Source organism: Excalfactoria chinensis, chromosome 8 (assembly GCF_039878825.1).
Source record: "Excalfactoria chinensis isolate bCotChi1 chromosome 8, bCotChi1.hap2, whole genome shotgun sequence".
NCBI classification, from domain to species: Eukaryota; Metazoa; Chordata; class Aves; order Galliformes; family Phasianidae; genus Excalfactoria; species Excalfactoria chinensis.
This window is the reverse complement of record NC_092832.1, coordinates 4444028-4471404: the sequence shown is the minus strand read 5'-3', so window position 1 is coordinate 4471404 and position 27377 is coordinate 4444028. Positions and strand designations below refer to the sequence as shown.

General features: G+C 36.9%; 1 protein-coding gene across 3 annotated transcripts in view; it reads left to right on the top strand.

Annotated features, from left to right (window-relative positions):
- Positions 1–18803, top strand: part of OLFM3 (olfactomedin 3) — a 45156-nt gene extending 26353 nt beyond the window's left edge. The window contains exons 1-6 of one of the 3 annotated variants that reach the window (XM_072342953.1): positions 3327–3480; positions 7866–8012; positions 9806–9961; positions 13642–13861; positions 16618–16724; positions 17426–18773. In XM_072342953.1, the coding sequence (XP_072199054.1) occupies positions 3352–3480; positions 7866–8012; positions 9806–9961; positions 13642–13861; positions 16618–16724; positions 17426–18103 (1437 nt within the window). In that variant the 5' untranslated portion in view covers positions 3327–3351 and the 3' untranslated portion in view covers positions 18104–18773. Of the gene's footprint in view, positions 1–3326; positions 3481–7865; positions 8013–9805; positions 9962–13641; positions 13862–16617; positions 16725–17425 lie in introns of those variants that run through there. The other 2 variants (XM_072342950.1, XM_072342952.1) reach the window with 2 other exon arrangements.
- The last annotated feature ends 8574 nt before the right edge of the window (positions 18804–27377 follow it).

The following is a 27377-nucleotide window of genomic DNA, read 5'->3' as shown; positions in this document are numbered from 1 at the left end:
AGAGTACGCTATAAATGTTACTGAAAATTCAGATAGCAGGAATTCAACCAGAAAACAAACAAACAAACAAAACCAACAAAAAAACACCAACTTATTTTCACTTCAACTAGTCCTTCTTGCCCACTCTTTCTATTAACTGCCAACTCTCCTAATGCACACTGCTCAGCCTCCCCCTCATTTCCAGCAATTCACATCATGACCTATGCCCACTTACTTGAAACTGCTCTCTAAGAACTTCTTCCTTCAATCAAAGGGAGTAAGAGTTCTCCTGAAGCCAGAAAAATTAAATAAATAAATAAATAAATAATCCCCAGACATATAACCATGTCAGAAAGAATGTCACCTTGAGAGCACGGACAAGGATAGAGCAGTCCTGTAGTAAGCCTTCACTTGACACATGTACCATCAGTGGAGATGCCTGACTGGGAAATGCCACAGAGGTGAGGCTGGCAAAAGGATACTATCTTGGAAAGACACTTGTTTCCCCATTTGCTCAAAGAATCTGGCTATTACCACTCACAAGTGACACTGCAAAGCCAGAGGTTTGTCTTAAACAAAAATGTATTGTTACTAAACAGCTTTTTTGTTGTTTGTTTGTTTGTTTTTTTTAAACACACAGTTCTGAACTGACAAGGGTAAAATGACCACTCCTGATCTTCTCTATTTTTGCTTTCTTACCATCACTGTTCCTTGTCCTCCAGCTGGGAGACAATTAAACTTGTTTCTGCATTTACATGCATTCACATATTGATGACTTGCAGGACATTTGCTTCGTTGATATTTCTAACACTAATGGTAACTACTTTTTATTGTATCGAGTATATCACACCTCAGCTGTGATAAAAAGGTTGGGTTGCGATCTTATTTACATTAAAAATAATTTGAATGAAAATGCAACAATCTTGAAGTAAATTAAATATCAGAGACTAAAAGAGCCTCAGACTTCTCTAATAACAATAAAATGTGATATCCTTACTTTTCCAAGTAATTGATAATACAATACGTGACTATTACAGAGCTTGTATTCAAGTAACTTAGATGAAAGCATTGAAGTTGTTACAGACTTGCATGTTTCTACATGAAATAAGTACAGGTCGTAAGTTTTGTTTCCATCTCCAATGAGATGAGAAAAACTCTTCAGTTATTCCACGTTTTCTGAAAAGATCTTTTTATGTAAGATTTTGGGTATGTTTCTCACTGAGACTGATATTTGTCTGATATTTTTTTCATTCCCAAAATATACATGGCAAAAAAGAGCTAAAATGATTTCAGAGCTTTAGATCCTTGCCAGAAAGGTGTTTTGTTTGTTTGTTTTTTTAGACATTTACACAATTTTACTGAAAAGAGAAATAGAATGGAATTCTAGCAAGCATTTCCACCATTCAGCAAATAGATTTTTCAGAGAAAGTTCCCACAGATGAGTTCCCTCACACTGAAGCAGCAGTTGTTTTACAAATTGGTGCACTGTTGAGTACACTGAATGTTGTACTGCACAGGTAAAGTACATGTCTAGGAGAAAGGTATAGCTTGTATGAACAAACCCAAGTTTAGCACTCTATTTGCAGCAGTATAGGACACAGTCACCAAATATTTAAGGTCCTAGAAAGACATTTTTCCAGCTCTCCAGTGTAAGCTACCCTAACATCAGTCCCTAGGCTAAGTTGCTTTAGCAGACTCACATCTCTCTCTCCAGTCTGCAATTGCGTCACTGCACTGCAGTGCAAATGTGCTTTAAAGCCCTTATGCACTTACAGCAGATCTAACTTCAGCATCATGGGAATCCAGATAACACTTATATGGTAATCTGTAACTAGAAGCAGCCAAGAAACCTGGAGAAGAATCTCTTGCTACGCTATCTTTAAAGATGTACCTAGGAGCAATGCCTTCAATCACAAGTCATCAGGTTTTCAGTTTAGAGGGTAAACTGATTTTTGATGTCATGTCTATATTTATTTAGAGAAACTAGCAATAAATAAATAAATAAATAAATTTTTCTAAAAACTACTTTTCCATATGTTTTCAATAAATAACAGCATTGAGGTAATTCCAAATGAACGTTGGAAAGTTTAGCCTACATTTGGTGCACAAGCTCTGAGGGTCAATAAAGGTGTTTGCAGGACTATAGTAAGTTTAATAAATGCATTTGTGATTGCACTCTTAGAAAAAGGCAATCCTTTCAAATTCATGATGAGTTTCTTTTGTGCAGAAGGTCCAAATTCAGAAACGCACCAAATCCATGATTATTTTTCAAGGAGCAAATACAGCATTCCGTCTCTACAAATTTTAAAGCAAGTTCTGTCCTTAATAATAACTGCCATTATAAATCCTTGTTCAGTGTTTCTTCCTTTTTAAAATAATTCTTAAAAAACAAAAAACCAAAAACACAACACTGTAACTACCCCAACAGCACAATGATACAGAATTTCTGCACTCCTTTTCCCTGTGCTTTTTTCCCCCCACAGTTACTAAATTTCTAAAGAAGATAAATTGCTCCTGACCATGGAGATAATTCTACAGCACTAGAGAACAGTGGATTAGAGCCAAAAGAAGCCTCCAAATGCTACACGAGCAACCCACAGTTTGTTTTCTGTTCCTACCCAAATGGCAATAGAGACATATGGAGCCTGCCAGCCTTGTAACACAATAATTCTCAGTAGAGTAACACATGCACTAACAGAAACACTGAACAATATGAACATGTACTACTTCAATACTCTTTTATGAACAATTATCACAGTAACAATCATTCCAAATTATAAAATCTACTCATGTTTGTAATTTATGTGTGGTCAACAAATCAAGGAATACTCTGAAAGGTTTCTGAGAATTCTTTTGTGTTTCCATGGGCAGGCAGCTCTCCCCATTCTTCTGTCTGGGGTGTGTATAGTTCCTGTATCAGATTCTGAAATATTCCTGAGTATAGTTCTGCTACAGGAGTAATGGGAAGTGGGGGATTATTTCTGTTTTGTGACTATACTTTTGAATTTCAGATAGGGATACATACAGTTCTGCAGGGACTAAACCAATTAAGTGGTAATTGATTTTCCAGCACCTATAAAGAGGTAATTCACTCATCCCATCTCCCACTGAAAACTGCAATGACTATTAAGAGGACAGGTTATGAAGTGGACAGCATAAGATTGGTATTGTAGTCAAAAGTAGTAAATAAATAGTCACAGAGTATTTGTTAGTGAGAGCAAATAAGGATGTGAGTTTTTAATGGATGATTCAATCTGGGCTCCTTGCTCTCCATTCACGCTGTAGCTGCTGTGTGCTGCAGTCCCGCCTCTCACTGCCAGCCTGCATCGGGATGATAATCAGTCACTATGAAAACTCATTAGCTCCACAGCAATGAGTCCTCCACTGCTGAAGCTTGGTGCTGTTCTTAGTACCATGGCAATGATCTCTAGCTGGATGTCCCAAACTCTCCCATCTCTGGTAGGACTAAATACCACCAGACTACCCACTTCAGATACTCTAGTAAGTAGCTGTGATGTGTTGCAAGCCATCTTAATGCTGAACTAGAATTTCAGTGCTAGCTAAAGCTTTACTCTGTTGCCTCTTTGTAAATCTTTTTAATACTAACCTTCCTATCATCACTTAATGCATGCTACTCTTTGGGCATCATAAATCGGTGAGCATGTTGTGGTCTTACTATGGACAAAAAAAGATTATCAAGTAACATCCTTATCTATTTGCGAAAAAATGTTTTCGTCTTGAGGGTGAAATGCTAAAAATAGTACAGCAGTGTCATTTTATTTGCCTAGACATTTTTCCTTTGTTTACTGCTCCAGAAAAATGTAGTGCATTATTAAGGAAAACAGATTTCAGGCAGCAGATTTCTTGTTAATTTTTGTCTGAATACTGCTATATATTTCTCCTTCTTGGAGCACAAACAAATAAATAGCTGTTAGAAGCAAAACAGAATTGGTACTAGGAGGCTGAGTATCGGAAAATTAGAAAGGCAAGTTACAAATGACACAAATAGCAGTTTGTGTGGCTGATTCTCCTATATAGCAGCATCTGTTAAAGACCACCTACAGAAAACCTGTGATTAGCTTATTCATGAAAACTGTAAAAAGTAAGCATTTAGTTGGACAATAGGGAACACCATACTGGTATTCATAAGCTGAAGTGAAACAATGTTTCCAAATGTTTTATATGTTCACTGCAATAAGATGTTTATATAACAGTGTGTTATGTAAAATGTAAATTTCACTATTTGTGCAGAAGATTGCTATGCTCAGACTTTAGTTTTGTAGTTGTAAACAAAAATGATGTATTTACTAATCAATGTTCAGTTGAATATACGTATGCAGGAAAAGCATCAATGCAGAAAGTCACTGCATTTAGGCTTTAAATGTTGCTACTTTAAACTATGTTATGCCATAAGAATCTGTTAAGTTTTAGAACAGCACAAAGCTGAACAGATGAGGAAAAACCCCATTTTATTTTCTTTTAATGTAACTAATCTCCAGTGAACTACATTACAGGTGGCAACATGATAAAGTAGGAAATAAAGTTCTCTACTTAATTTAAATCCTAGTTTAAAGTTGCAACTGGGCAGCCAAGAGGTTTATCCTAGTAACTATATAATGTAGGCAAACATATTTATACACACACACCTCTATCATTATATATATATATATATACCAACACGTTCAGATTCCAAGTAGTGTGAACTGCTGTGATTCCCTTCACTTCAAAAGAACACAAATTACACATAGACCTCCTGGGTGTTCTTTCAGTGATGCACTTTGCACTTGTTAGGTGGGAGTTACAGACACATTGCACGTTTCAAGAGAGCTAACATGAGTGCCCAGAGATCCAGGGGCACAATCATAGAATCCTGATTATCTGAGCTTGGCAACATCTGCCAAATGGAAAAAATACCATTTTCAGTCTGGTGGGGTTTTGTCAGAAAACCAAGCATCCCAGGCTTTTCCTTAACTTCAGCTGTTGGCTGAGAGATTTTATGCCCCAGATGTTTGGCAATGCTGCAGTCACCACTGACCTGTTCACCAAGCTGCCGTCATCCACTGGCAGCTTCCCCAGTGACCAGAGCAGCGTAAGCAGTACACCAGAAGTAATTCTTCTAGGGTATATACAGCTCAGAAACATCAGGAAAACAAAAGAAAACCTCCTCATCTTCACTAACTTTTTCTCCTCCTCTCAACTGGAACAATCCATACAACAAGGTGGTGTCAGGGGAAACAGGCTTCCTCACTATCAGTACCCCCATCCCTGAACTGAATACACAGGACTAATTGACAAATACTGTCTATATCTAAGCAATGATATGAAGTACGCATGTTGCAATTTGTTCTGCCACTAGTTACAGTGGAAGCTCCTATAACATTTCTATAAGAATATCTACAATTGCAAGTGAAAAAAGTAAAAATTTCCAAGTTAAGTGAAGCGATTGCATAGCACAGCAGATTAATGCAGGCTTGGGAGAGACACCTCTGTTTTCTCCAGATTTCCAAGAACTAGTATGATATACAATCATCGCTGCTGTTTGCCAGCTTTTATTTCTTTCCTTGTTTATTTTCTAAGGCCTGTCAGCAGTAACCCTGTATCTGAAGAGTAGATTCAGTAGCTCTTCTCAGGTTTTGATGCCTGCTAGATTTTCCCCCAGGTGGCATGGAGGTTTCTGCTTCAGGTAGGGTTTAAAGGGCAAAGCAAAGCAAAATAACAAAGGGAGAAAAAAAAAAAAAGCAAAGTGCACCTACCCAAACATGCTCCTTTTTCTCTGTGACTGTATCACCCACCCTACTTAACAAAGGAACCCTACTGGCATAAATACAGGTAAACACAGACTACCAGAAAGAACTACAGCCTAAACTGAGGGTGTGACCTCAGCACTCATTTCTGCACATGTATTCCATCACAGCACACTCATACTGTGCCTGAAGGTCTTTTCCTGAGAGAAGTCATGAATAGGTAGAGTTGATCGATGATTTTTTTTCTTAGACAAACCAGACAGAGAAACATTACATCATTAGAACCATTAACTTCCATTGACAACACGGCCTGGACTATAACTGCTTCACTACAGACTGTGTTTGACGGTGCTGCCTCATCCATTCTCCACTGTACAGAACTCATTCACTGATGTAGTAAACTGAATGCAGTAAAATCTAATTACAGATTTTAACATAGATATCAAATACATTTGCAAAAATCCTACTGAGTATTCCTGTCCTATAGAACTTATAACAAGCTCTAGGTTCCTGAACTCCAACAAAGGATTTCTCCTGCATAACCACACTTTCTGGGCATTAGTTCTACATAGAAACATACAGACTTGTGGAGTGAAAAGAGCTTACACGTTTCAAGGGTTACCAGCTTCAGCTGGTCCAGCCTGCAGTTTCAGTAGCTGCTCAAAACCAAATTAAACTACCTCTCCAGCTGTAAGTTGGATTCTTATTTTTGTAAACATGTTAAACTAAAGTCCTTTTGCCCTAAAAATTAAGTACATCATAGAAGTGGAACCATTTAGCACTGGATATGCCTTTCTAGCAAATTCTAAAACAAGTTTAGCTGTCCCCTATTTACAGTCATCTAAGTTAAACCTTCTCTTTCCTTGCAAAACAGAGGAAGAATACAACTCCAAAATTTTCACTAAATTCTACAGTAGAAGAGATCACTGCTGTCTTCAGTGGCTTCCTCACAGAGTCACTGTAAGAAAAAAAAGCTTGCTCTCTGACATTGAACCAATTCTCAGCAAAGTAACACTGCCTTCCCTACTAATTTCAGGCTACAGAGACACTGCACATTTTCTAAGGTGAGGAGTTATGCAACTTAGTCCTAGCTACGCATCAATAGAACCCTGCTGGTTTTAATAATCATTCTCCATGCTGACAATTAGTGCAATTTTATAGTATAATTAGTAATTGATTCCAACTATGTCCAGAAATATTTCAGTGATATCCTTTAGCAACTGTACTATAAAATTCAGTCAATGCTTTATTATTAGGAAAAAATAATGCTTAATATTAATTTTAAATTAAAGATTGGAAAAAGACAGAAATATTCCCGGTGTCCATTAGTCTTTATTCTCTCACCTGAGTTCAGTCATCTAATTATGTTACGAGTCTCATTCCAACACTCTAAGACTTCCATAAATCCCATTAAGCAGACAGATACCGCTCTCACAAAGTACCACCCAAGCTTTAAAAGCATTTTTAAAGGAATGCTAGGAATTTCCAGAACTGTTCTGTCCTAGTGAAGCACAGTTCAGTGTCTTAACTGCATTATGCCATACCTGCCATCACCTCCCTCCATCTAAACTAACCTGGCACTTCTTAGCACTGTCCTGCAGCAAGCCTTCTCCCTTTAGCGTAAACATAGTTGAATTCAATTGAGAACAGTTTTCTGTGCTGCATCTTTAAGAACAAACTTGCTGATCCCCATCCAGAACCATTTCCAAGACATCTTCCTATTGCATGACTCACATATACTGTGCTCTCTCTTTGGGATTTTATATTTGTTCTTTTCTGTCTTTGTTGTTTCCATTAGTCTAAAGTAAAAGTCATTCAGGCTGAAAGGACGTATTTGTTCTCTGTTAATGAAAAACCATAACACTGCTCTGCAAAGAATTAAATCAACCAGCTTGTGCTGAATCCCAAGCAGGAAATTGTTCTCATGCACACTGGAAACAATGCTCACAGCACACTGCTGGAAAACTATTACAGATCAGTTCAAAATCACCAGTATAAACAGTCAAGAGAATAATGAGCAATGACTAGAAGGAACCTCACTGTAAATATATGCTGCAAAAGTAAACCAAGTTAGGTAGTGTTCTCAAGCAACAGAATCAGTTCAGTTCCCTTCATTTGCATTGTTACTATTGTGTGTTACAGACTCAGATTAGCCCCAAAGAAGGGTGGCAAGTTTATAGTTCAGCGCAGGATCCTGATGGCCGCTGCATTTGTACTGTTGTTGCACCTGAACAAAACCTGTGCTCAAGAGATGCCAAGAGCAGACAGCTTAGACAGCTGCTAGAGAAGGTAAGTCCTTAACTTACTAACTCCTTACTAACTTAACTCTTCCTTGTGGTCAATACATTTCCCACAAAAATCCACTTATTTCTGTATAAGATCAATATAAATCGTGTCCTAAAGTGTTATCTAACAAAACTACTTCTTCAGGGTATGTTCCCTATCAGCGTTTTCAGTGCTTACCCAAATTTGTCTGCTGTTGTTATAGCACACCACTGCCAACCCAAGCCACTTATGTAGCAAACTGAAGTTGAATCTTTTCTTCATTCCTCCCAAAAGCTTTTCATATGCAAAGTCAGGACTGATATTCCCTGTGTTGAAAGATACAAATCCCATCTCAAACTACCTACTTGTTGGAGGGTTTGAACTACAGCTTCTGCTTCAGTTATGTCTTTTGAAGGTCATTCCTTGCCTCTCATCAACTAATAATGAAATACAGGCAAGAGAGCATGATTAAAGCAGACAGTACAAAAGAGAAATATGTTAAGGTGCTTTTAGTTGTTTCCTCATTTACTCTATACTAAAACTAGCAAAGTGTAATTTTGTACCAAAAAAAAAAAAACAAAAAAAAACAACCAAAAAAAACACAAAATACTGCAACAATGAAAACACAAACTATTGTCCTGCATTCTCTACATAGGTAAGTAAGTTGATAGTGGTTACATAGCCTCAGAGTATGAAATAGAATAGCTGAACAGCAGCATCAGAAAGCAAAACGTAGACAAAAAATATATACTTTTAACATATTGCATTTTTTTCAGTATAGTTCTAGCTAAAAAAAAATATTATGCCACTGTTAATGTAATGCCAGATCCTGCAGATTTTCTCTCCACAAACCTCTGTGAACTTCAGTGGATACTTAATGTTAAGGTTTCGACTGGATCCATAACATGACATGCAGCAAAGTAGCTTTAGAAATATTTTAAAACAATCCCTTTCTCAGAGGGAAGTTGAAAATAGGGAAGGAGACAGAATACTCGTTAAAAAAGAATTACTGTATGTGAAAAATGTTACTTTTAAATCTGGCAAAAACATTGCTTTCTTAATAAGTGCTCTTAAAAATATAGAATTTACTCTAGATGGAAGTTCTTGTCTTACTAAAGTGCAAGTGCCAGCAATAGCTACAAAGTCACTTGCCATACATACAACAGTTGACCGTATGTTCACTTCTTCTCATCTATTAAAAAAATAAAATAATAATAATAATAAAAAATTCTACAGTTAAAACAATTGGCTAACATTATAATCTTATACCCATTTATGAAATCATAAGCAAACACCAATTTAAATATGAGCGCATCCCAGTCTTCATCTAGACAATCTCATGTCCTCCTTATACTAAATTGTAATATCAAGACCCTCTAGCTAAAAATTATTCACTTCATAGTAACTCAGCAAACTTATCCAAACTTTAGACCTGTCCCTCTTCAAGTACCTGGAAGAAAACACACTACATAGAACGCCATGAAGAACACCTACCACAGAAGACAAAGTAGACTAGTAGACTCCAGTGCTTAACAGTATTTTTTCCAGCCCATCAAAACTGGTGCTGAAAGGATCTACCCTCCTTATTCAAAATCCCTTATGGCTCTAAGATCTCACACCTGCTAGTCCGCTGTTAGCCCTGTTTCCCAAACTTTGTACTGTCATGTTATGAAATTTAAAACTTATACAGTGGTATAAATGACTCGCAGCTAAAGCTTTGCTATAAGGACAGTTTATTGCCTGACATTTAACTACCTAACCAGGAATAAAAAGTAAAGCAACAAAAAGTACATTTAGAGAGTGTTCTTCTTTAACAGGTTCAGAATATGTCCCAATCTATTGAAGTTTTAAATCTACGGACTCAGAGGGATTTCCAGTATGTTTTAAAAATGGAAACACAAATGAAAGGGCTGAAGGCCAAGTTTCGGCAAATTGAAGATGATCGGAAGACATTAATGACAAAGCATTTTCAAGTAGGTTTTATTTTAACAATAACTTTGAAAGCCTGCTGGAAGCAATGTACTAAGCAGCAATGCATGGACTGCTAAGGTCTCAGCTTGAAATGCTCATACAAGGGAAACATTAAAAATGAAAAGCAAAAAAAGGTTCCTTTGTGATGATCTTTTGCTCTGTTCAGGTTAACTGTGCTAGGAAGTAACTATTAGTTATTAAAAAATTAGATAAATGTCATTAGAAACTGAATCCTTTCTTCTTTTTCTCTGTACCAATGTGCATGTCATACTGAAAAATTATTATTCATTCAAGATACATTGATAAATGGGGAGATCCAAAGAAATTAATAGCAAATAAGTAGAGAGTTCTGCATTTTTTTCTGTTACCTGGTATTTACTGCAGCTGAAGAAAAGAAAGGATATGATACATCAGTTGCTGCAATTTTTATCCAGTACAGCTTATATCTAATTTCACATCTGAAGGTTTGCTATTTAGAGTTTGGGGTAGGGGAGGAGGGCAATCATTCTGTCACATTCATGTGATTAAAGAAAGACTTCCAGGGAATATTAATGACAAAAGAAAACAAACATTTTCCAATCCTTTCCTGAATAGGAGGTTCAAAAAAAAAAAAAAAAAAAAAAAAAATAAAGATATAAGAAGAAAATATGTTCAACAAATACCAGGTATAATAAATTGATATTTCTGGTCTGCAAGATTGGATCTAGAAAGACCATTCTGCAGATAAAACTATTTTTAACCAAGCATATATCTATTTGTAAGTGTTCATGAAACAAAGTGTACTTAGTTTTCTAATAAATGCTCAAGTAAATAATTACATAGATTACATAGATAATTTCATTTTCAGATATAGTAAATATCCAACAGGTCTTAGGAATATCAGGAATTATTACATTAATGATCTGACTACCAAATTTAATATTTTCTTTCATCGTTCTTTATATTAGAGTTTGAGCACATGCATCCAGTCATTTTCAGGCAGTAAGAAATGCCTCTGCCCTTTTTGCTTTTATCACTCATTGCTACAACACCATATTTGTGTAACATCATTATATATTCTTTATGTATTCTGCATTCCTGTTATAAACTTCCTTGGAAACAAAATATCTAAATTGACTGTCTGATGCTTGATATCACAGGTACTAGATTTCTGCAGTACTGACCTTTTAAATATTCGATATTTGTATTGGTCAGTGGACAAAACAGATTTCCAGGCATATAAATGATAGAATAATTTGAAAGGTCAGCATCACACTGCTACCTTTCTGAAATTTGATGTACTAAATTTCCAGTTCTTTATCTCAATTGACACATGGAAATTCATTCTTAACATCGCATTACCTCTCATACCAGCAGTCACTCAATGCTAGGATGTGTCTGCCACCCATTCACACTGAAATACAATTTAATTGTTGTACTGTCATAGAAACAAGTTAGGGGTGTCCGAAGACACCTTTTTATTTATTTAATTAATGAAAACACCTAAATTGTCTCTATATCATTTACGGAAGTAAGATGTTCTACTGTTGTGGTTCTGTATTTACGATAGACAAAGAATGCAAACTTGATCCAGGTCACACTTTAGCATATGGCCATACTTCTGTCAAATCATCATTCGTGCATTCACTATGTCTCTTTAAACACATTTTGCTGAGTTACAATCTTTTCATTTATCTCCATCATGGTTTACCCATGATTTTTGACTGTTTATGGCTTCACAGAACCAAAGCCTAATTGCGTTATCTCAGAATTAAATAAAAACTTAAGCTTCTGAAGCTCTGCTTCCCACAAAGCCCACTCTTGCTGTCATCAAGAAAATTATGTTTTTACAGATAAAGTAGACTAAAGCCGAGCTTTCACTGAGAGCAATCAAACAAAAATAGTTCTAGCAGTAGAAGAACTCAATAATTCAGCTATTAAAGCATAATTGGAAGACCCTTTGACAATAAAATCAAAGAAAAAAAGGAAACTCTCGATTCTCATTCATTCATAACTATTACTGTGATTGAATTTAAAATGCTAATTTCCAGCTATTAAGATGACCTGTGCGCAAAATACTCTTCTGAACACCACATGTAGGTCTTTATTTTGAACAAATTATAATTTTAACATGAAATGAATTGTTAATGCCACACAGATAAAGTAGCTGAGTGATGAATAGAGGCTGCAGACCTCAAGCGATTTTCAAACCTGTTTGAGAAGTGAAAACTCAGATGTAGACTTTCAAGCACCTGTAATGGCCAACCCCATCCACTTCTTTCATATTTCCTTACTAGCAAACCATTCTGTTTGGCATCAAATTATTTATTTTTTAAATGTTTTACCATGTTTATTGTAACCTATAATACAAGTGATTAAAAAAAAACTGTGCACATGCATCTCTGTGCATTTGTTATTATGCTAACTTCTGAGCACATTTGCTTCTGCACCTTTTTTGTGCCTAGGCTTCCATCTAGTTCTCTTCTGCTTTCCCTTTTAAACTGCTGACTACACTCCAGCCATCCATCAGGACTGCATTTTCTAATCCCTTCACAATAGCCCCTCCCAAGGTGTGCTCATCCATTCTCTATTATCACTGAATACTAGTACCTAACATGTCTCTATCTCCACCTTTTTTATTGTTTTGCCCAGTCCCATATCCCCATATCTCTAAGAATTTGCTCACAGACATTCTGCTGTTTTCACAGTTTTAAAAACAGATATGCAAATCTCTGTGTACAACTGATACATCAAGGACAAACCTTCATGCTTCGCATAAAAGAAAATATTTCAATTGCAAGGATTCTCTGAGGATTTCCAACCAATAAATAAATAAATAAATAAATAACCCAAAGAAATAGCCACAACCTGAACCAATCTAATTTAATACAGATTAAGATTTCTATCTTTAAAAAATAATTACAAAACTGAGGATGATTAGGCACTGTAGGCTGCAACCAGACAAATTCTCAACATGACAGTGAAGTCCAAGAAAGGGTCAGCCAGAAATACCAATCTGAAGCCTTACTTCTTTAATAAACACTTAAGGATAGAACTTGCAAAATAACAATGACTGCACATGGCAATAAAATGACTTGCACACATATTCACAGCAAAAAAGAATAGAGGAAGCTCAAAGACACCTAGTGATATAGCTGGATGACAAAACCAAATCTGTTTAAGAACCACAGATTATTTTTTGCATCAGAAGAAAGAGATGTATACGACTGTGGCTAGATCAGAACTAAATAGGGCTCAATAGACACTAAAAAAGAAATCAACTCAGTGTTTCTAAGGAATGAAATAAAATTTAACAGTTCATCTGCTATAAAAACAGGTATGATATCTTTGGCTGCCACTATGTGTTCAATCACCTCCTCTCAAGAATTATACAGTTAGTTGGGAGTTTACACCCTCTAGATGGCAAGTCAGACCTTCAACATTTTTGTTCAACATGTAACACAGCTGAAACAAACTATTCTCTCGTGCATTTTATCTACTGCTTACTGCCATTAATTCTCTAGTTTCTAAAGCTTCCACAAATTAATTAAAAAAAAAAAAAAAAAAAAAAGATCTGTAGCAAAAATCAGTAATCATTTTCAAGTCATTTTAATAATTAGGCATCAATATTATGTAATGGGGAATGAAAGGAGTGAAATCCTCCTTTAAACTGCTCTAACACACATATGATTCCCTTTAACAGGAGTTGAAAGAAAAGATGGATGAGCTCCTGCCACTGATCCCAGTTCTGGAGCAATACAAAACCGATGCCAAATTAATCACCCAGTTCAAGGAGGAAATTAGGAATCTGTCTACTGTTCTCACTGGTATTCAGGAAGAAATTGGTGCTTATGACTATGACGAACTACACCAGCGGGTGCTCAGTTTAGAAACAAGGCTTCGAGACTGCATGAAAAAACTCAGTAAGTTTCAAATTTCACATATGATTTGATCCTGACCATTTGTAACTTTTCTCAGAAAAAAGAAATTTTCCTTCATAATCAAAGACTGCATCATATGCGTGCTATCCTAATAAATTGCAAGAGTAACTCATCATAAGGACAGTCCTGTTGCTAGGTTTGCATTAACATATCTTAAACATCTGTTTTACTGTTTACAAAAGGAATTGTGATAGAAGATTATAAAAACCAGCAAATTTAAATCTAGGAGCCTTACAACTGGTCAGAGAGCTACAAAGATGCTTCCTAAAAAGTTCAGACAGGTAATCCTATTTTGAAGTCGGAAGTAGAGTGGAACCAGTTTGGTATTGTCAACATCATAATAATGATGCAAATTTTCCTATGACATCTGAGAGGCCACTCCAACTGCATTGTCTTTAGACCTGTAGTATTAACGCTAGGATAGCTACGCCATACTTTCATCTACAACACAACATAGTTAGTATTACATCTAAGGGAAATAAAGAACAACTTCACTAAAAAAATACAGCAACGGTTTATCAGGAGCACCACACAATAACAGGGACTCTTCATTACTCAAGTAATAGCTTTAGTTAGAAAAAGTCAAAGTTGAGCACCTCCAAAACTCAGCACCAGATCAGTATCAACTACTACAACTAAACATCTTTAGTATTATTAAGCTTCAGCCTGAACTTTTATTACCTATATAAGAGCAACTAGTACCTACTTACTCGAAAAACCTTAACACAAAAATGCGCCCCTAAAGACTGTCCATGCATCCTGAGATACCTGAATGGATCACTACTGAAATCTTGGGTGCTACAGCCAACAATCCATCCCCCTAAGAAAGAATAAATACTTTCTAAGTTAAGAAAGGACACAAATCAAACAGAAGCTCTGAGATTCCATCCTGTGATCAGTAACTCAGTAAACAGGTATGCGATGTCTACCTTCAAAGGCTATATGTGACATAAAATACATTATTAACTTTATAGGCAGTACTTTCAGTTTTTTGAGGCAATGGAATGAGAAAAATCTAGGTTAGGTTACAGTCTTAAATTATTTATTTTCAATGTCTTCTTTTTAAATTAGAAATAGTACAGTGATGATAGGCTAAAACAAATGAAAGACTTTGTCAAATATATATTTTTAGAGTCTTATTTTCCCCTCAGTACGTAGCAGCAAGCTCAGCAATAAAATCTAGGAAAGATGGCTTTTCAAGGTAGCCATAGATAAAAGACTTAACTAATTGGACTTAGATGCTTAAATTACTTCTATTTTCGCTTACTAATAATAGTGATGCTAATATATTTTTTTGCCTACTCCTATGTAGTCTTCATAGTAGTTTTAAACCAGCTTGACCTAGGTTTACTGTGAACAGCTTCTGAAGAATGGTTCGGTGTGTTCCAGCCATATACACCACAAGAGAAGACCCAGCTATGACTGCCCATATCAGTTTGACAGCTAGAAGCTTGCAGCAGCAGAAGGCAGACTGGCCACAGTGATCTAGCTTGAACCTTAACAGACTTTGTTGCATTTCACAATATAATTACCTAACTTGCACGTTTAATAGCTATTTTCCACTCCTGTCCCTAGCTGCACCTATTCAGTTTGTTTCCATAACATTACCTAATAAAGATCTGTGCAACCAGTTACTTATTAAAGGAATAAAAACATTTGACCAGAAAAAAGTCCTTCCCAGTTTCATAATGTAGAAAAATTCAGGCTTGATGCAACCTTCTCCTGAACTGAATGACTCTCAATCCTATGTAAAATTTCTTTTCCACATTTCCTAAGTAGATTGGCTTATACACCATAGCACAACCAAATATCATAGTGAAATACTTAATTATAACTTTAAATAAATGAAATGACATGTCACATTTTTCCCCATTCACATGAAACATCCTTTGTTTAAAAATGCTACTTCACTTAAACACCTACACATCACAGTCTCTTGGTTACACACAGATTCCATCAGGGTCTTGCTGCTAATAGGTTTATTATTTATGTCCCCTGAAATATAGCCTTTTGGTTCATTAATAAGGTCAACAACCAAGATCATATCGATTTTCATTATTTCCTCTTAGACAGTATAAAACAACACCATAGAATGGATTAGAAGCCAAATGAAACAGCCACAGTTGCTGAATAATTCTCACATTCAATTTCTCAACCTCAGCCAGGCTCATAGTACCAGCTCAGCTGTATGTTTATAACCCCAGGGCAGTCAGTTGTGGGCCTGCACTTGTGCACAGTGGTACATTTTGTGTAGAAGATCCACTGTCTCAGTTTTCCCTTTACCTTTCCCCTTGTTGTTACCCTGATCAATGGAAAACTGAAACATTCATCAATCCTAACCTTCCACTGAACTTTCTGAAGGCAAAACTAAGTTGGGTTTTATGTCTTTTCATTTATTATTAAATATTATTTGTGTCAACTGGAAAGATATCTTACTAGGATGTATTTTTCTTCACGCTCAGAAAATTGAAAACATGCTCTAAAAAAAACACAAAACCCAAAATACTTGTTTTTTGTTTGTGTTTTTGAAGTTTTCTTTTGTCTCTTTGCTTTGGTATATTTATATTGCTGCTAAATGCAAAGAAGTAAATACAATGTGGATGACAATTCATCTTCAACCTAAGCCTGAGTTCCCTGGAGACACTGTTTACTTTTGAGCAGTTGGTCTACTACTCTGACTGATGTCAAGGAGGGTTGTGTAATTATTTGCATTAATGCATTTGCTTTTCTAATTTCAGCGTGTGGCAAATTGATGAAAATTACAGGTCCCATTACAGTCAAGATATCCGGAACCCGATTTGGAGCCTGGATGACAGATCCATTGGCATCAGAGAAAAATAACCGAGTATGTTAAGACCCTGAATATCTGTGTCATTCTAGAGTTTTACTTGCTTTATTTTCACCTTTAAAAAGAGATTTTTCCCCTGGGAGGTTACACTCAACAAAATATTTCTCCTACTTTCATCATTTTCACTGCTAAACATCTTCAGAAAGAGACCAAAAGTGTTTGTGCAAAAATATCTAAAGGCAAATGTTAGCATAGCACATTTGTGTCATTTTCTTAAACTGTGTCAGGGATAACATAAACCTATCCAAAGTGAACATACATAAAATTATTTACTCCTAAGTTTTTATTGATCTCAGCTCTTTAAGAACTTAAGTAATTTAATACAAACATCAACATCTGTAAGCACAGGTCTTCCCCATAATACAAAATTGCAGGATTAAGCTCTGTATAAGCTGAATACTGACCACTGGCCATAATGCATATGATGTTGTTGTTTGCATCTGTAATAAGATCCCAGCCTGGCCAGATATAACAGTCATCCTAAGAGTTCACTTGCACAAGTAAATCTTGATTTGGAAATTCAAGAGTTCTCCATACCTTTGTAACAGGAATTTGGACAATATTGTACTTTGACAGACTGCTGTTTAACCAAAATCTTTTTCCTTCTTTCTCTGTCATATATGCATCACGTCACACCACAGTCATGTGCCTCAAACTGTGTTCTAGATACTCACTTCTAACTTTTGTTTTCTTTCCAGGTCTGGTACATGGACAGTTACACTAATAATAAAATTGTCCGTGAATATAAATCAATTGCAGACTTTGTCAGTGGGGCTGAATCAAGGACATACAATCTTCCATTCAAATGGGCAGGAACCAACCATGTTGTCTACAACGGCTCCCTCTATTTCAACAAGTACCAGAGCAACATCATCATCAAATACAGCTTTGATACTGGGCGGGTGCTTGCACAGCGTAGCCTTGAATATGCTGGCTTTCACAATGTCTATCCCTACACCTGGGGTGGCTTTTCTGATATTGACCTGATGGCAGATGAAATCGGGCTATGGGCTGTGTATGCCACCAACCAGAATGCAGGTAACATCGTTATCAGCCAGCTAAACCAGGACACGCTGGAGGTGTTGAAGAGCTGGAGTACAGGCTACCCCAAAAGAAGTGCTGGAGAATCCTTCATGATCTGTGGCACCTTGTATGTTACTAACTCTCACTTAACGGGAGCCAAGGTCTACTACTCTTACTCCACCAAAACCTCCACTTATGAGTACACAGACATTCCTTTCCATAATCAGTATTTTCATATATCCATGCTTGACTACAATGCAAGAGATAGAGCTCTCTATGCTTGGAATAATGGACACCAAGTCCTGTTTAATGTCACTCTTTTCCACGTCATTAAGACTGAAGATGACACATAATTCTCTTTCGCTTTTACCTTTCTAACCTGCCCCATCTCAAAACAGCGTCATTTGTGAAAAATTCCAAAACATTCATTTTTCTCCATTCCATTTCTTTTACATTTCTTTTCTCCATCAAGGAAAAGTAACATTTTCTACCACGCAATGCGTTTCAAATATGGCTGTACCTGTCAAAAACAACTTGTTGGAAATAGAAGCATCATATCTAACAATTCCACAAGGTACTGACAGACTTTGTTGTGAAAAAAAACTCTACAGAAGTGGCAAAAGACAGTTTAAAATATAATGATCTGCCTTACTTTAGAGACAGAGACTAATGGTGGCTTAAGTGCATGAATGTCTTTTTTTTTACCTCATTTTTCTTTTCAATCTCTTGTTAAACTCCAGGAAATATTTTGGTAATGTGAGACATATTGCACATTGTATTTTTTATTTATTCTAGAAGAAAGATTTAGGAATTTAATTTTACTTGGACACAGAATACAGCTCATTTTGCCATCACCCAATTTCAGATGTGGTGCTGTACAATATGTTTTTAAATCTCTTGCAATCATTTTATCAACAGTATGTATTTCTACCATTGTAACCACCATTGTGCAATTGTATCTCTTCACTTATGTGAAAGTAAACTAAGTACTATTTTTTATAAAATATATTGAAGCTTAATTGCAATTCTGGCTATGGGTCAGTTGACAGTGGCAACTCGGAAAAGATTGTTATTTGTTAGAAAAATGGTTCAATAGTTTTTCAGGTGCACGATGCCTATTCTCAGCTTTGCTTGGAACATCTCTTCTTACTCACCATTGGTGCTAACTCAAAAATATGCAATTTTGAAGCCTCATGCCAATCCTTTTAGGACACAGCTTTTAGCACTGGGGATGTTTTCCAGCAAGAGCAAATAATACGGTGGCTATTTGGCTCGCTACAATATCTCATTAGAAACTGAACAGTAGAGGTAATATCTGGAGGAAAAAAGTGTCATAAGCCTCATTCTATCTCACTTGAAATTAGTGGAAGTTGACGAGGTTTCCATTAAGGAAAAAAATAAGATGCTATTTAAGCACACCCGCAAAGGAACTAATATTAATAAGTACAATAGACTTTATATTTAGCTAGGCTGTCACATAAGATAAGAGATAGGCACTGAAACCATGTGAAAAGTCATCTTACTCACAAAACCTGGGATCTTCGTCTTGTAACCCCTTTAAAATTGCTCATAGAAAACCAGGAACACTTACAAAGATGCTCCTGTTTAAGAACAAGGAAAAAAAATATGCACAGGTATTTCGCTAGATCCATTTTGAAGACATTTGATTCCTTGATTCTCCTAATGTACCAGCAGAGATCACCTTAGAATAATGAAAACATTCATATAACTTATGTCCTATACACATTTCCGTGTCTGCTTGACAACATAAGCCCATGTGGTGATGAATAGAAATTGCCTTACTTTTTCAGACTGGTTGCAAAACAAAAAGCTACCTGGGAGGTTTCAAGAACTGTTACGGGGGGGGGGACAGGGGGAACCCAAACCTAAACACACACAAAATCAGAGAAAAGTTAGAATCACTGAATCATTAAGGTTGGAAAAGACTGCTAAGATCATCTAGTCCAACCGTCCACCTGCTAGCAATGTTGTGCACTATGTCCCTAAATAACACACCTAAACACTGACTCCACCACTTCCCTGGACAGCCCGTCCAAGTGCCTAAACAGACTTTCAGAGAATAAAGTTTTTCTAATATCCAACCTGGAAAGCTACTCTACTACCTCCAATTTCTCCCCTTGTCTTCAGTAAAAATGGAAGTTGTAACCCTTCAAAAATCACTCACAGTGGAGACAGACACCAGGTGAACAGAAAAGTTAAACTATTGCACTACTATATCAACTTTCCATGCTTTCCAGTCTTAACAATTAAACTGTGACAAATGAACATGTATGTGACTACTGGTTAAACAGACATTTTATGTCATATAGGAATGTTTTATGGAAATGAAATATCTTCACCCTAAAGCAAACACTAACCTTTCCTCCCCGCACAGTAACAAACAAAACAGATTATTATCTCCTAAAAAGTTACTAGTGAGAAATCAAAGACTTTTCTACCATCATCAATACTCATATCTGGAAAAAAAGTTACTACTATTCTTCAAGTGTAATTACTGTATATACATTAATATGAGCTGGTAACATTTCTTAGAGTAGTATTAGTTTACTTAGCAACTGAAAGGGTAAAATGACCACACTCCTAATAATCAAAGGAAAGAGACTACTGAGAGGTGCTGAGGATGGGTAAGTAAGAGAAAGGCACCTTGGAAGAGTTATGTTTCTTACTGATAAAACTACAGCAATGAGGCTTAGGAGTCATACCTAAACAAATCCTGCCCTTCTAAATTAGTAACAGTTGAATTCCAAAGCCTTTAAACAAGAAATAATAGCTTGCACACAGCAGAACCTGGTGAGATACTACCAAAGAAGCAGCACTACTACCTTTCTGAGAAGCATTCATTTTTCTGTGAATGGTCTGATCATCTGAATATCTTTTTTAAATAGGAAATTCCACCCATATTTCCAAAAGGCTGCAAGCACCATGCCTTAATATGCGCCATTTCAAATTTTACAAACTGCTTTCATAACTGAACAGCACAAGCAAAAAGTCTTCATAAAAAAGCAGAAACCTACAGAGGTGAAAGAAAAGTTTTATTCTTACAATTGCAACATAGGCTGTTTGTTACTGGGATGTCACAATACTTGAGGAAAATGCTCTTTAAACACAAGAAAATGAATTGTGGTGCTTACATATGTATCTTAAATGACGAATCATAACCTCCTGCTTCAAGGAGTAAGCATGTTAGAGGTCCACACCTAGCAGATAAGGAGGCAGGTGAACATAAGGCAAGTACTGCATGCTGTAATGCCTGCAGTTTCCTCCCTGCAGAGGTAAACAATTCCCCATGACAGAACGGGTGCAACTCACCACAGAGAAAGCTCCCTGAACAACAATCGCCTTTTATAGTCATCCCCCTTCTGGCAACTCATAGCAGTGATTACTGCCAGTACTCTTGATATGCACACAGGCTGCTCAGCCAGTCTTACCTGTCACAGTGTGTTAAAGACAACTGGCAGCAACTCCGGATCCTATGTGCCACTCCTGTCCTACTAGCAAAAGATTGGATTTAATTTTAAAAATTAAAAAATGATTAAAAATAGTTGTAACTAAGAGTATTTATTTTCCAGACAAGATCAGGAACTATCTATCACTCAGTTGAGCAGGCTGGATCTACAGCAAAAGACAAGAGAATCTTTGCTTCATCCACAGCATGAATGAATATTTTACCTGGTAATTTGTCATAATAAGTACTTAGAAAACATGTGGGTGAGGCATGAACAGACCTTTCCTAACAAATTATTAATCTGGTTAATTTTATTCTTTACTGTTTCAGAATGTCCAGGGAACACCTTTGATTTGCACTACTTTCTATACTGGACAAAATGTTTTGAGGAATCCTTTGGGTGAGCATATTCTTAGAATCACAGAATGATCAGGGTTGGAAGGAACCTTTAAGATCACCTAGTTCCAACCTCCTGCTATAGGCAGGGACAACTCCCTCTAGATCAGGTTGCTCAAAGCCCCATCCAGCCTGGCCTTGAATGCTTCAAGGCTGGGGACATTCACAACCTTTCTGGGCAACATGTTCCAGTGTTACATGACCCTCATTGCAGAGAACTTCCTCCCAGAATCTAGTCTTAATCTACTTTCTTCCTTTTTAAGGCCATTTCCTCTCATCCTGTTGCTACACGCCCTTGTAAATAGTCCTATGCCAGCTTTCCTCAAGACTTCCTTTAGGTACTGAAAGGTCCCTCCAGAGTTTTCTCAAGACTAAAGAGCCTCAACTCTCTTCAGCCTGTCCCTGCAGGGGAGGTGCTATAAATCAACCAAGTGCTCCATGCTACAAATCAGACTCCACATCCCTAGAATCCCAGAGGCAATGCTGAACATTTGGTCATCATTTTCACTGTTGAGGGCTGCAGTTGCAGAGCTGCCACACTCCTACAACAGCGCTGCAGACACTGGCTCCTGTCCCACAGCGCCCTGCAGGAGTTGCCTTCCTCCAGAAGCTCATATGGCCTCAGGCATACACTTCATCAGAGTGGCCAGACCCTCAAAGTCACTTCCCCACTAGGAACATTTACCAAAACAAAAGAAAAGCGTGACAGCACAAATGTATATTAAGGTGCAAGCAAATAAAGTAACAATAAATGGACTCATGACATGAGTTATTTCTCCCGCAGGTAACAGATCATTTAGATTATGCAAAGATTATTTTCACATTCAGTTACTGAGGAAATGTGCATTTATTTTTTTCCTGAGCAGTTATTACAAAGCCCCAACATCTAACATTCAGATTGAAAAAACTAGGCCAAGCAGCACATAAGTAATGCAGCACTGAAGTACAAGTGGAAGAATTTGCATTCTCCAACCTTACAGTGTCAAGAGATTAGTTTATGGACCTGATATAGTACACTGGAGTTTTGTTTATGCAGGAGGAAGAGTACATACACATTTCTTGTTAACCATACCAGAACAGTCTACATAAGCAATTCTACTGTGCTGCAGACAAGATACAAACCAGGCCTTGATTATCAGTGTAGCTGAGCATTAAAGGTTTGATGCTTTACTTTAGGCAGGTAAAGAAAAATTAGCTCTCAAGATCCATTAAAACCAGTTTGAGTTCGGGCTTAACTTCTGAAAGACAGTAGAGATAATGCACAAACAGCTGTTCTGCCCTTCCTCAGCAGCAGATCCTTGATCTGGATGACAGCTGTACATTTTACTATCTTTAACTTATTTCTACAAGTCTCAGACAACAACTCGTTCCTGGAGCAAGAGAACTGACTGCTTGGTATTTCTTAGACACATCCTCAGGACTGTGAGGCCATTTACAGATACTAATGAACCAGAATTCCCACACCATCAAGGAAAAAAAGAATTTATTCTTTTTTTAAGCCAACCTCACTCGTCAGACGGAGTCATTTAGACTAAGAACAAACCACAGGTAATAAGTAACCAAGAGTTGATATTAAGATTACCTTTTTCTCAATCAGCGTGCCATTAATTCACAAAACCAAATAACTCTGCTCATATTCAGTTCCTGCACTCTTACATTGATTTTTAATGGCTTTGCACACACTGGCAAAGCATTGGTTTCAGCTCAGCTCCTTCAGTCCCAGCACCATGTATTGCTAGCTAATTCACAGTTAGCCTGTCAGATATAACAGCCTCTAACAGGTTTTGAGGAGGAAAATAAATAAATAAATAAATAAATAAGGAAAAAAAAAAAAAAAAACACTTCTATAAGCTTTTTTTTTTCCCCCTTCATAAAGAAGAAATCCAAGGGATGCTACACATGACTACTTTTGTGCTACCTATACATACAAAGGTCTGTCTTTCCTACAAACTGAATTGTATCAGCTCCAGTGCTGCTGGACTTTACCAAATTCCTTTGTCCATAACAAGAATTACCTGGAGTGCAGTTCTATCCAGCACAGATGCTCCTGCAGCAGGGCAGTATAAGGGATAACCCAGGGTACAACCCTTACTGGAAATCTGCGCTGAACCAAACTGCACTATGTATACACACTGGGAAAGAATAAAGGAAACCTCAATATATTTCAGGCTCTTATGTTCCTGAACAAGCGGTAGATGAGGAGCACAAACCTCACTGAAGTAGATACAAAAAATGGTTCTATTCAGGCTAAAAAAAAGAAGTAAATATGACAATTTGCATGTGTTTTTACACTGATTTGAGAGCTGAAGTAGGACTTGGAGAATCACAAGCCTCATCCTGGCCCTACGCCCAGCAATGAATTTCACTCTGAAAGACTAAATTGCACTCTTATGACAAACGTTAATATGCTGTTATTCTAACAGTATGGCAATGTAATGATACAGAGAAGAAAAACAACTCCATATGCAGAACAGCCACCAACCTAAAAGATGATAAACATTGCAAAGGATGACATTAAATAAATGAAGTGGTGCCAGTAGACTTTTTCACAATATATCAACTACCTTAATAGCACTTAGTTACAGGGATTCAATAGAATATACTAAGTAAACACTAAGTCTGCTGATTATGTTAGTATTTACCAAATGCCACTATGTATGATAATTATGAACATGGAAATTTACATACCACATAAACACTGGATATTTACTATGCCATGAGACTGGCTCACCATAAAAAAAATTAGAAAATCATATAACTGAAAATATGGAACAATGCTGATTTACAACATTAAAACAAGAAAACAGAGGGAGAAATGGAAATATTTTACACTACATGGTGTACACAACCTACTGATCAGTATAGGTTGTGCATCAAATACATCTGAATGACTAAGCAAAATAAACCTCAATTTCATGTTTTCCTTCCCAAGTTGCTGATAAAAATAAAAAAGCACAACACTGATTTTATAAATAATACATACATTGGCACAGATGTACACGTACATAACTGTGTCTGAATTTTATGTAGTATTTAAGGTCGTCACAAGAGAGAATATAGCGTCTCTGGGCAATCACACACCAACTGAAACAATACTAAGCAGAAGGAGAAAAAGAGGCCAAGAATACACAGTGTAAAAAAAAGTATCACCTTGCAAGTCAGACTGCCTCAACCTGGGATGCTGCCTTTATCTGGAACAATGGTTGTGATGTTAAACGGAGACTGCAGCATGCCAAAGTGAAGGACATGTTCATAGACCCTGACAGCTACCACAGTTTAATGCTATCAGCCCTATGCATGTTCATCTTAGGGGAGTTGTAAAGCTCTCAGCACATATTCTTGAGGAATGATAATGTTCCCCCTTTGCTTATCTGAATAATCAAAGGAACCTTTTAATAAAGCCAAGCAAACTGTAACATGTAACAAGCTTTATAAGGAAACAATCCCACTTAGCACAAGCAGCTTTGTCTAACAGAATAACCTAAAGTTTGCCAAAGATTCATGTACTGCCCTCTACATTTCACAGCCTCACAGACCAGGCATTTCTTTACTTGCTTGCCTCCTGGCCTCACAGGAATTAGGTCATGGCTGCCAACCTTCTGGCTTGCCTGGGCTGCTGAGTAAAGAGTAGTTGCCTAGGGCTGCATCTATGAAATTAGCTCTTAAAGAAACATCTCCTAATTACTTCCATGGAAACTATATAGTTATTACAATAACACTATTTTATAGAGCAAATTCTCAGCTACAAAACACTTTTTCTACATACTACCATTAGCTATACTTTTTCACCAGCTATGACAAGAGCCTGAATGCCATGCTTGTAACAATGTGAAGGTAACCCACTGTTGCCATTGCCACTACTGAAACACCCACCACCTCATTGTGCTCCCGCTCCTTGTTCAGTCTCCATAAGCATTCAGCAAGTGTCTGTTAATGAACATCACTGAGTGCCATTTTTTCCACATGGAGAAATCCAATGAAACATCTCTGCTTCACACACACTTTTCCATGTCAGATGCCATTTTGTCAGACTTTGCTGCCATGTGCTACATGACAACAAAACAACAGAGTAGTGGTGGGAAGGTTCAGACTCTACTGACATACCACCAACTTCTGCCTCTGATGTCATGGGCCAACATAATAAAACAGAAAGCATCGACGTTGGAGCAGCCTTCATTAAATATATAATATAGTTAATGCATAAAAGGGGAAACTTATTTTAATTTTTAATGATTTTAAATAGGACATACGATAAAGAGAGCAACAAATACATAAAACTAGTGGGATATGCAATCCTTTTTATGTGAAACTAATGCATCAGTCAGGTTCAGTGGAAGTGACTTGAGCACATCAACATGCTGTGCTCTCCACATGTCCTAGTTTCAGCCCAGAGAGGGTTAGTAGCACACCAGTGTTTAGTTGGTGCTGAGCATCAGCTGTGCACCTGGGCCAGGCCACTTGGCAGGGTAGAGCTGCCACCATGATAGCATGGGCCAGCAGGCAGCCACATTGCAAGCTACGCAGGCATCTGATGGGCTGAATGCAACTGAAGTAGGTAAAGCAGATGCAAGAAATTCACTGCAGGGTTTTTCTTATAAACAAGCAGACTGCTACAGAAGGTCCTATAAGGTTACTCAAGTTTTATTCCAACTGGTATTCTTTTGGGTTGCCTTGCTCATCTGCAGCTAAATGGGGATTCCTCTGGCCTGCCAAATAATGCCTTTCAATTAGCCTACATTTACATACATTGACATACAGACAGGGTCCACTGTCATGCTCAGATTTGAGCTTGTCTGAAACTACCCATGACAATGTCCAGCTATTGTTCACAGACACTGCTAGACACATTCCACAGAAGTTTCTCAACCCTATTATGAAGTGTTTCACTGAATTACAGACAAGAGACCTTAGCAGCCCAAGTAATTAGATATAATTAGATACCAGTCTTATAAATGTTCTATTTTCCATTTTCATTCTTACATAAAAAAATACAGTGCATTAACTTTAAAGGTGACATTAATGAAAAAAATATAAAGAGAAAATATTTAAAAATCAGTAAGAGTTGTAAAAGAACTGAGGAGATTCTCACCCAGAGACATGAGCTATGTGCAAATTGGTATAAATTGCAATTCTCCTTTTGCTCCATTTTCAAACTATCAGACTGAACAACAAGCCCCTAATGGAGTCACTTTTGGAAAAGTATAATGGTCTGTGAAATAGGAAAGGTCAGATTAGGTGATGCATTATGCATTATAGCCTTTAACTCTGACTACATGAATGTCTGACATATTTAGTTTTGAAGCATTTATCAGTTCTTTGTGGTACATTCTTCCATTCAGATCTATAAAGATTGAATAAACACATAGGCAATTATTAAAGAAATGTAAAAAGGTTAACATTAAAGACATTGTCCCATTGATTCATATACTTTCCTGTGCTTACTGATTCACTGATCTAGACAGTTGCATGCATTTAAGAAATTTATTGCCAAACTGCTCATGATTCCGTGATACTCAGAAGCTGATAACGCTTTTCTTTTCCATCTTTTCATAACATTACAGGATACCAACATTTAAATTTTTTTTCTGTTAAGGAGAAAAAGGTTAAATGTTAACATTGGGAATTTATTGAAGTATTTTACTTGGGGAAAAAAAATGTAGAGTGATTTCTGTTTTTTCATTGTCTACTGCAGACTTGGCATTAATTTAGACTGCAACCATGAGATAGTGCAAAGAGAGAATACAGCTTAATATTTCCTTGTCAGT